This window comes from Arachis duranensis, chromosome 5 (genome assembly GCF_000817695.3).
Source record: "Arachis duranensis cultivar V14167 chromosome 5, aradu.V14167.gnm2.J7QH, whole genome shotgun sequence".
NCBI lineage: Eukaryota > Viridiplantae > Streptophyta > Magnoliopsida > Fabales > Fabaceae > Arachis > Arachis duranensis.
This window is the reverse complement of record NC_029776.3, coordinates 91,868,563-91,879,564: the sequence shown is the minus strand read 5'-3', so window position 1 is coordinate 91,879,564 and position 11,002 is coordinate 91,868,563. Positions and strand designations below refer to the sequence as shown.

At 33.9% G+C, this 11,002-nt stretch overlaps 1 protein-coding gene across 5 annotated transcripts; it reads left to right on the top strand.

Annotated features, from left to right (window-relative positions):
* The first annotated feature begins 2,345 nt into the window (after positions 1 to 2,345).
* Positions 2,346 to 9,524, top strand: LOC107490406 (uncharacterized). Of its 5 annotated transcripts, none has more exons than XM_016111185.3 (10): positions 2,346 to 2,771; positions 3,457 to 3,740; positions 3,921 to 4,155; positions 4,627 to 4,796; positions 5,978 to 6,120; positions 6,214 to 6,391; positions 6,492 to 7,071; positions 7,689 to 7,801; positions 8,031 to 8,271; positions 9,079 to 9,524. In XM_016111185.3, exons 2-10 carry the CDS (start codon positions 3,550 to 3,552, stop codon positions 9,304 to 9,306), a joined length of 2,079 nt encoding a protein of 692 aa, XP_015966671.1. In that variant the 5' UTR covers positions 2,346 to 2,771; positions 3,457 to 3,549; the 3' UTR covers positions 9,307 to 9,524. The 5 variants fall into 5 exon arrangements, with proteins under 5 accessions (XP_015966671.1, XP_015966668.1, XP_015966669.1 ...); XM_016111182.3 differs by having other exon boundaries at positions 2,348 to 2,771; positions 3,535 to 3,740; positions 4,624 to 4,796; XM_016111183.3 differs by having other exon boundaries at positions 2,348 to 2,771; positions 3,532 to 3,740; positions 4,624 to 4,796.
* Positions 9,525 to 11,002: the final 1,478 nt, after the last annotated feature.

Below are 11,002 nucleotides of genomic sequence, written 5' to 3'. Positions count from 1 at the left end.
TCCTTTTGTCTAAACAATATTTTTTAGACAATTTCGCCTTTAAGCAAAAATTGAAAAACCCTCCCTACCCTTACGACTAACCTCTGCATCATCATCACCATTGCTACGCATCTCTTTCTTCCTTTCCTTATGACCACCACCACTACCACCATAACCATCACACCTTTGTCTTTATTAACAGTTCATCATCTTAAATCACTACCACCCATCCACTATCCCCAACCATTTTCTTTCCACCTAAAACCTTTTTTTTGTGTGCAACAATTCGGTATTAGCAACAACCACAAAATAAATTTAATAGAAATTTTAAATTAAACAACAATTCAGCAATCATCAACTGCAATTTCAAATTCAAAATCAGCAATAAAAATTAAAAAAAATAAAAAAATAAATGATATTTATATTCTTCAAAAAAAAATGTAAAAAAAAAAGTGAAACCCTTGCCAACGATAGTAGAGACAAAGCAGTATACAGCAATGATGGGGAACAACGACACCCTTGCCCAACGACGACGGAGCGATTCAAAATCTAGCGATGGCGGCGCAGCAGAACATAGCGTGAGGGAGAGGAACCAGAGCCCAGACTCCGCGACGGCGAAGAGAAAGCCTATGAATGCATAGAGAAGATAAGGGGAGTAGCAGAGGGTTAGCCTAGTAGCGACGGAGCAGTTGAACCCCGGCGACAATGACGGTGAGAAACACCAGCGACGACGGCGTGACAAACCCCAGCAGAGAGAGAGATGAAGAACAACAAGCCCATTGTGACAAATCCTATAGCCACAACACGACGACGGCGGCCACCCTCTTCTCTGCCGTCACCTCTCTCTTCTTCCTTTCCTTTTCTTTCTTCTCTCTCTTTTGGTCCTTTTCTTCATTTTGATTTTTCTACTTTAGGTGGGAAGGGGTGGGGGTACTGGGTGGGTACTGACGAGTGGGGTGGATAGTGATAATAGGAAAGGGTTTTTTATGTTATTTCAAAAATTATTATGGACAAAAGGATATTTTATAACGTTTTGTAACGTTGATGATAATTTTAATAAAAAAAAAATGTCAGGGACGATTTTGATCCAAGACGTTAAGGACGAAAAAAATACTTAACCCTTTTCTATAATAAGGTTATTGTAGTCATTTTTTATTACAAAAATATTGATTTAAACCGGTTAAAGATTTAATTCATCGATTTTTTGGTCAAATCGGTTTGTCCAATCTAATCATGACAGAAATAACACAGTTTAATTAATTATATATGTAAATTTTAATTGTTAAAAATAATCTTTAAAAAAACGTTTTAAATGTGTTTATTTGAGTGACTCTCTTAAACAATAATATCTCTTCTCATATTTCAACATATTTAACTAGATACAAATTTTAAAAGGATATATGAACACATAACAAAACACAAAACACATATACTTAGTGTCTTGCCAAAAAATTAAGACACATATATTAAATATAAGACATATACTCTTATTAAAATTGTATCCATTTAAAATATTTGAACTTTTACCTTCTATTTAGGAGTGAATCCATAAATTTACAGTATTTATTTGAAATTTGCGAATATAATATGATTTATATTCGTAAATTCAATTCGCATATTTGTAGATTCACACCGAATAATAAATAAATAACACACATATCTAATATTTAGGCTATCGAATTGGAGTAAATTCAAATATAAAAAGTGCAAAATTAAATTTAATAGATTCTATCGAAATTTTGGTCATATCTGCCAATATCCCACTTATATTTTCATGACCTTAATTTCTAATTTTTTTAATTAAAAATTTAATTTAGATACATTGTCTAATGTAAAATAATTTTTTACGTATATTTAATTATGTAATATTATATTAGTAAAAGTAACTATTTTTTATATTAATTACATACGTAAATAATAAAAAAACAGATATAATTATACGACTATATCAATACAGAAATTATTTTTAATATAGAAAGAAAGATGATGTTTTGGTTGAATATTGATATTTAAAGTGTATTATAATATTATAAAAATTATTCAACACGCCTCCACATATTACAACATACCCCCACATATTACAACATACCCCCACGTGCTGACTAAGATGTTGTCACGTGTTCAACACGTCCTGCGTGTTGGCCAGAATGCTACCGTATTGACTTTCCACAAAAAGAATTTACCCATCTGCAATTACACAAAATACTCCCATTTTTAATAAAAACACCAATATTTTTTCTATATCAATACATCAAAATCGAACTCTTTTATTAAATGTAAAATTGGTTTTCAATAACAAAGTAAAAAGAATTGCCGCAGTTGCAAGCCTTGACAAAATTCCGTGCACCTGCAAGCTCTTGATTCTGTCCCAAACTCTGCAATAAAATAAAGCTAACAAGAACTCCAATACAGAATACTTCATCTTTCAGAAAGCGAAACCTCTTCTGTTTATAATTATCCCCTTTTTCATTTTCAATGTTTATCCAACAACACTGAAACCACTCCTCCCTTTTCCTCTTTCTCATGAACCTTAATCCACACTCCGATTCCAACATTCGTAGTTTACATGTGTCTAACACAACCACCTACCCTCTTCTCGCTCTTTCTTCAAATGAGTTAGTTTTTAGTTCACAATCCCCCTTTTCCCCTTTCTCCGTGATCGGTACTCGGTTTGTTTGAAAAATTCATCACAATTTCAACTTTTCAAGCCACGCCATTTGCCAAAGTTGAGATTTTTCGGGGGGCATTTGAAGGTGGATCTCTTTGGATTTTGGTTACTGCTACTTGTTCGGGTCAGTATTCCTGATTCAATGCCTTTGTTTTGTATCTAATATCTTTTCAAGAGTGTTGGATCATAGTGAGGTTATGATGCGCAAGATTGTTATTTGCATCTTTGGTTTTGTGAGGGTAATGGCTCGGTGTCACTGTGCTTTAATCCTAATTCTTTTTAGAACTATTGAAATTGTTTCACAAATTTTGTAACTGAAAACTGTTGAACAGAAAGTTTGATGCCCTTCCTCGTGGGGTTTATTGAGATATTGCTTGGGTTTTCTGAAAAAGTATGTGTTCAGTTTGCTCCAATTGCAACACCAACATATCAACAAGATAAGAACTAGAAAAATAAAAAAAAATATATATTTTTTTTAGAAGTTACAATTTATATTTTTCTTTAAAAGTCTTTTTTACTTAAGAAAAAGATGTTTTTAATATAATAAATGAATAAAAAGTATTTTTATATTGTTGTACTCAAATATAATTGTTAAATAAAAATAAAAAAATACTTTTGTGTGAGATATCTAAACATGAAATTATTTTTATTTTTCTAAAAGATCTTTTAAGAAAGATCACTTAAAAATTTTTTCCGTAGAAACTCACCCAAACAAGTCCAAAGTCTTGAGTGATTAGGATTCAGGAATTAGATGATTTGGCTTTGAGGATTCATCTTGATGTGAGTTATTTTATTGGCAACATTTTTAGTTTCAGTGGATGCTAGAACTTTTAGGAAAGCTGGGATATTGAAGTATCTTGTTTGTTTCTTTCAACCTGATAAAGCAGTAGGAAGGAAAAAAGATGGCTGTAGCTAGCAAAACAAGAAATATGCTTGAAGGTTTGGTAAAAGAGGGATCATTTAAATGGCTTCTAGGGAAGAAGAGCTACTTTGATGAAGAGCTTGAGGAGTTGGAAAATTCACCTTCTGCTGGGAAGAATTACATACCAGAGCTCTCTCCAGTCGCAAACCTAGTTGTTCGTAGATGTTCAAAGTAAGTGCATTTCTCAGAATTTGATCTAGTTTGTTTAGGATATATTGCTTCATACTGTCTTTTCACCTACTTTGGTTTAGTTTGTAGATTTGCTATCCTCGGAACCTTCACATTTGTTTGTTTGACATAGTGGCTAATATTTTTTATTGGAATATAACTAATGAAAACCAAATAATGCAGAATACTTAAGGTTTCTTCAAGTGAGCTTCAAGAGAGCTTTAATCAAGAGGCTTCTGATTCTATAAAACATCCATCACGATATGCGAGGAACTTATTGGAATATTGCTGTTTCAAGGCACTTTCCTTTTCAACACAAATGACTGGCCATCTGTTTGATAAAACATTCCGACGCTTGACATTTGACATGATGATAGCTTGGGAGGCCCCGGCTACAGCCAGCCAACCGTTAACCAATGTATGTTTTTTCGAGTATGAGTGAAATTTTTCTTGGAGTCACGAGTCATGTTCTAATGGATTGATAACATGTTCAGAGTTACTTGGAAACAATTTTGATATTATATAAAGACTTGTCTTACATAATGTCTTTAAGTTGCTTTGATTGGCTGGCAAGCTATAGTGCTATACAATGAAGTGTGGTATAAGATATGGACAACCAAAATATCCTTAAGAGAACATGTTTCTTTCCATGCCATTTATTTCTGTTCATTTCTATGGTTGAACATCTATTTCCTCTTTGCTATTTTCTGAAGTTTGAACTTTAGATTTCAGTGACTTCCATTGTTGTTATGGTCATATCAAATATACTTAACTTATTAAGTGGATCTAATTCTCTACGCCCTTGTATTATACCTATAATATAGGTTTGTCTGTGCTCATTAGTACTCTGGTCCTTCTTAATATTGACGGACCTCAAATTTTCTAGAAGGTCGAGGAGGAAATGTCTGTTGGTTTAGAAGCTTTCTGTCGAATAGCTCCTGCAATTCCTATAATTGCCAACGTCATCATTAGTGAAAATCTTTTTGAGGTGCTGAGTTCATCAACTGGTGGTCGCCTTCAGTTTCCCATTTATGACAAGTACCTTGGCGGCCTAGAAAGGTATCAATCTTAATCTTTGAGTATGCCATTGCTTCCCCCTTCCTTTGATATTGCTATCCTCTAAATTGAGAAGACAATAAAACTGTAAGATAGTTGGCTTTCAAGGATATGGTAGGTACTACTCTGGTTTGCTTTGATTCTTGTGATCTTGTTATAATTTTGACCATTACTTGGGAAGAGAAAGAGAGATAGAGAAGGAACGATGTCAAATGTAATTCACTGAGTGCTTTGGATGGTTATAACTTATAACTGCACACTGATGTTGCACCTCTACTTATACATTATGTCTGTGACCATGAAATGGGCAATATGCTGTCTACTTTGGTCATTACTAGCACCTACTTAATCTAGGACAACATTACTAATAACTAAGAAGCTTTATTAATGAGCTGTATTTTAGGAGAACATCCATGTAAGTTGTTACTTTATTTCATATTTCATGAGAAAATTTTCATATTGAGGGGGAAAAAACAGTGCCAAAAGCATAGGCAGCATCACATCCACTAGAAGTCTTAATTATACTTAATTTCCTGTGGCAGATTTTAGAAAGTAGTTTTAGAGGATTTTATTGAACCCACCCTTGGACTTGATATTTATGGTGGTTATTTAGAAGTAGTAGAGTTTTATCCAAAAAGTAGAAGAATTTTCTCACATAAAGCAATTCCAAACTTAGTTGCATTTACTAATATTCCTTAACAACAGCAAAAATGGGACGGCATCATTCTACAACTTAAGTTATATTAAAAATAATTAAACAATAACTCAAAACAGTAAAGCTTGTTTACTTAATATGTAAAAATAAAATAAAAGGTAAAGCTTGTCATTAGAGTAGGCCTTCCCCTGTATTTGTGCATGGACCCTTACCAATTGAATGCTGAAGTATCATGTTGTGTGTATATTTGATTGTTATTCTGCCAAATAGGCTTGTGGGCCAAAATCTCTGTCTATTTCTTCTAATCTCATCCTAGTTAACAAAATTGTTACTGTATCAATACTACATGAGGATGCAAAGTTTCACTATGGCTTTGTATTTTATAGCACTTGTGCTTTGTGTCTTATAGTTGATAACTTAAATGGACAGATCTTCTTTCCATTTACATATGTATAATTTAAGGGGGTTGCTGATGCCATATTTGTTATACGGACTTTTTTTCGTATTATTTGGTTTTTGTTATTTACAGAGCAATAAGAAAAATGAAGAGCAATTCAGAGTCATCTCTCCTTTCTGCTATAAGATCCTCTAGAGGTGAGAAGATTCTCGAGATTGATGGAACTGTCACCACACAGCCAGTGCTTGAGCACGTGGGAGTATCTGCCTGGCCTGGTGAGTGCATGAAAAACCCGATTTATATACTGGACGATGAAGTAAATAAAATGTATGGACACTAGTGATCTCTTCTTTGTGGCTTGTATGCAGGAAGATTAATTCTCACAGATCATGCACTCTATTTTGAAGCACTTCGTGTTGTTTCATTTGACAAACCAAAAGTATATGACTTATCGGATGATCTGAAACAAGTTGTTAAACCTGAGTTGACTGGACCATGGGGTACTCGGCTTTTCGACAAAGCAGTCTTCTATAGCTCAGCATCCTTGTGAGTACTTGCGGAAATTATTTTTATTGATAAATGATAATGGATATCTGGTGAAGCTTTGAGAACTTCCTATCAACTGCCATAAATATTTCTCTTGTAGATCGGAACCAGTTGTACTAGAATTTCCAGAGCTTAAAGGTCATGCTCGTCGTGATTATTGGCTTGCTATCATCCGAGAGATTCTTAATGTTCACAAATTCATTAGCAACTATAGGATCAAAGGGACTGCACGAGATGAAGCACTTTGGAAGGCTGTTCTAGGAGTTTTGCGTCTACAAGCAATCCAAGATATCGGTTCTGTGACCCCTATACAGCATGATGCTCTTCTCTTGTTCAACTTTTGTGATCAGCTTCCAGGTGGTGACTTGATATTAGAAACCCTAGCAAATACGTCAAACCTAAAGGAGTCAGATCGCCAGAATGGTTTCAAGGCTGTAAGTGGAATGTATTCCGTCTCAGCCTTGGACATGGTTTCTAACTTGGGGTTTGTGTTTGGATCAAGCCCAAACAGCTCAAATGAAAACACAATATCTGTTGGTGAAATATCAGTTGGAGCATTGACTCCATTGGAAATAGCAGTTAAAGAGTCTAAGAACAACTATAAGAAGGTTGTATCTGCACAAGCTACAGTCGATGGTGTTAAAGTTGATGGTATTGACACTAATTTGGCTGTCATGAAGGTACTAGTTTATCTTCCTCTTCAACCATTTTAGTCAAGGTCCATAAAAGTCTTGCATTGTTAGAGTGCCTTTGAATGAGATTTTGGAAAAAGAAAAAGGAGAGAGAAAGGGGGCACTCTTCAAATTTGTGTAAGTTATTTAAAAATCATCAAATTCTCAAAAGAATAAAAATCTGAGAAAAATGTTTTCAGTTTATATATATGAAATTTGGTAAGAGTAACTAAAAAAGAGGAGTTTAACTATTTCATTTTTATAAAAAGTTTCAGGTTATATAATCACTTTGTTTAGAATGTGAAACAAACAAACTTTAGTGTTACATTGTAAAACAATCATCCATCTTAATCTTGTCAGGAGCATGTGCTAGCACCTGATTGTTATATAATATGCATGTTTGCAATGCACTATCTTGCTATCTTCTTTTCATTAGTAATGTACTAATGTGAGAATAAATTAATTGAAGTTGTCTAAAACATGCAATTTTCCTTGGAGAGATAATTTGGTTCTAACTTCTATGGCCTTTGCAGCTCCTACATATTTTTCATTCACAATATTCTAAGCTAACTTCCTTGAAATTCCCTATTTTGACTTGGATACTTATCGTGCACCACTTCTTTCAGGAATTACTTTTTCCTCTTAATGAACTTGGGAAGTCTCTTCTATCTTTGGCATATTGGGATGATCCATTGAAGTCTACTGGGTTTTGTTTGTTCTTCAGTTACATGATCTTCAGGTATAACTTCATAGGCTGATCAATATTCTATTCACATGTTATTTGTTGTGAGGCAGATAAAAGAAAGTCGAAGTCGAAATATCTTTTATTGGGAGACTAACAAAGTACAACACTTCATAACTAGAAATATTTAGCGTGGAAAAAGCATATGTATACTATAGAATGTTGAGTTCTTTTAATTTTTTCTTGTGTGTATTCTAATGATACATTTGTCGTATTTTCATTGCAGGGGTTGGCTTGGGTATGCAGTGGCATTAGTGCTTCTGTTACTCTCAGCATTCATGTTAATCACCCGATATTTTAGTGATGGTAGGCCTGCCGAAGTCAAAGTAATAGCCCCGCCACCAATGAATACCATGGAGCAGCTTTTGGCTGTTCAGAATGCCGTCACTCAAGTCGAACAGCTTGTACAAGATGGCAATATAATTCTGCTCAAATTCCGCGGCTTGTTGCTTTCAATTTTTCCTCAGGTTAGATGCTGATTCATATATAAAGAAGCCCGGACGAATGTATGCCTCTTGGTGTTTGTGAGTTTTGATTGTGTAATGGAAGGGTCAGAAGGGGATGGTCTTGAAGCGTAAACTGAAATCTCTTTTACTCTTCAAACCCTTCTCTTCCATCTTTTTCCCTCCAAAACTCCAACTACCAAACACATCCCTAGGCCCCATTTGGTAAATTGTCTTAGGACGCTATATTATTGAGAGACCTTGAGACAGTAGAGATAGGTAAAATATGTGTTTTCTAGGCCAATGTCCGTGTCCAACGCTGCATTTAGTTTTAAGAACAGAACAAAACAGGATACTGAGAACAAGACACAAATGATAGAAACACAAAATTTAGTGTTTTTGTATTTATAATTTTATTTGGTGATAGACTAAATATAAGAAGTAACATATTAAGAGAAGTCTAATTTACTCTCATTTTCTTCCATGTATAAAATTTATGAGAAAATAAATGTAATTATAAAAATTTGATAGTAATAATGAAATGAAAAATGAAAAACTAAGTTATATCTCTTATTAGTGTCTCCGTGTTTTTCCTATCAAGGACACAAAATACACTAGTTCGGTATCTCAGGACATGATATCTTTGTCCATATCTTATCTGCCAAATATGATTTTGTGTCTTTGTGTTCCTGTTTCAGTGTCTCATGTTGGTAAACATACGCAGTCCAAATGCAAGCCTTAGAGAATTACTTGAGATGTTTGTTCTTATATCAATTGCCAACTACTTATGTCACACATTATAAGACTTGGTCCTTTCTATGTGATGAACAGGCCACAGAGAAGTTGGCATTTTCTCTTCTATCAGCAGCATTGATTCTTGCTCTCTTACCCTGTAAATACTTAGTTCTGCTAGTTTTCTTGGAGATATCTACAAGGTATTCACCTCTAAGGAAAGCTAGCACAGAGAGATGGATGAGGAGGTTAAGGGAATGGTGGTTTAGCATACCGGCAGCACCTGTTACACTTGAGAGAGATAAAGAGGAAAAGAAAAAGAAGTGATGTTGGTGAATCTGTTGTGAAATTATGTACATATTTATGTTGAATAATGTTTTTTTTTCTCATATACAGAGGTTTTAGGTGTAAAATTCAAGGATGGAGTCAATGGAATTAGAAAAGCACATGAATCAATAAGCTACTGCTAACGACGTTATTTTGACAAATTCTAATCATAAAAATCAATTCGATATCCACTAAAAGATATGATTAGTTTGACAAAATTATTTAAAATGAGTAAATTGTTAAGTAATTTGTTTAATGTTTAGGATTAAATCTTTCATTACAAAATTTGACTTGATTTTATGGACGTGTTCGTCCATAATTGTTCTCATTTTTAGCTAAACAAAACTTTTAAATTACTTGAAAGGTGTAAAGAACTCTAGGTCCTTGATAACTGATTTTTGTGCAAACAAATATGAACATTTATAATTGGATGGCTTTAGTTAGTTTTGATGCATGGAAAGTGTACAACATTTATTATTGTCCTTCTTTTAATGATATTTATATAGTTAGATAATTATTCAAGTAACGAGTTGGAGAATTAATACTTCTGTTGACGTATAAAATAATTTAACATTGAGTGCAAAACTTAAATCCATAATTATATGTGCACTTACTAGAACATAGAAACAGAATTTCACATAATATTATATGATTTAAATTGAAGTCGAGTTTCAGAACTTAGATTTAAAATCTAATCCATGTAGTTTATAAGAAACAAATTGGTTTCATTGAATTGAATTTCAACAGAAATTGTCCAACACTTTGGCCGGATTTTTTTATTTAAATTATTTAAATATTTAATTTCACTGAAATATATAATGTGTAGTAGATTTATGTTTTTACACTGACATTATACCTCTTACGTACACGGTGTCAAAAACTGTTAAACATAGAGTTCGAGTATTGTGTACCGGAAATATGTAACAATTAGAAAAAAAATTTGGTTGCACTCAGGATATGGTACGACTGCGTAGTTATACATATTTAAGATGTTGAGTACTTGAGATATGTGTACAAATTATCTAGGTATCTCTATGTGTATAAATTATCTAGGTATCTCTACATCCTAAATAACTACATAAAAAATTACTCTATATAAGGAGTTTGAAGGCTCCAAAGCTAATCACACTACAACCATACCATATTTGCTATTCTCTTTCGTAAATATGGCTAGTAATCAAAATTTTTTTGGTAGTTTATTCCTATGGGATCATAAAAAACGGTGAGGAAGGAGTGATATTTGAGTGCAGTTCACCTCTGATGTATTGCTCACTTGTTGTCTTAATTTTCTAGTTACGCTGAAGAATGTTATCTTGAGCAACATGGGCAATAGAATTCTTATCAGCGCTGCCGAATGAAAAATTTCTTAATAAGACATTTTAGGTCAAAGCTGATGAGCATGTAAGGATAATATTTGACGTATATCCTAGGATAATACCACAATATGTGTTGGACGAAGTCTATGCATACTCCCATGGTGGTGGAGTCTGTTGTTGTATGATAGGAGCCATAGATGGCCCGGGTCCATAGGGTCCCGTCGACAAAATGTATGTGGAGACCCAAGATGTAGATTGCTAACCTCCCTGATGAATCAACTGGTCTCTCCTACCATGATACCGATTCGCCAGGTCATCCATGACATCCCCAGGTGCACGCATAAGGTCATACAACTCATCGAATGATACCTTCTTAGGTG

Bases quoted from the DNA above. Each gene is read 5' to 3' on its own strand.
- LOC107490406 (XM_016111182.3), top strand. From the start codon at position 3,550: ATGGCTGTAGCTAGCAAAACAAGAAATATGCTTGAAGGTTTGGTAAAA. The intron at 7,802-8,030 runs GTATAACTTCAT...TTTTCATTGCAG, and splicing joins TTCAGTTACATGATCTTCAG to GGGTTGGCTTGGGTATGCAG. The intron at 8,272-9,078 runs GTTAGATGCTGA...TGTGATGAACAG, and splicing joins TGCTTTCAATTTTTCCTCAG to GCCACAGAGAAGTTGGCATT.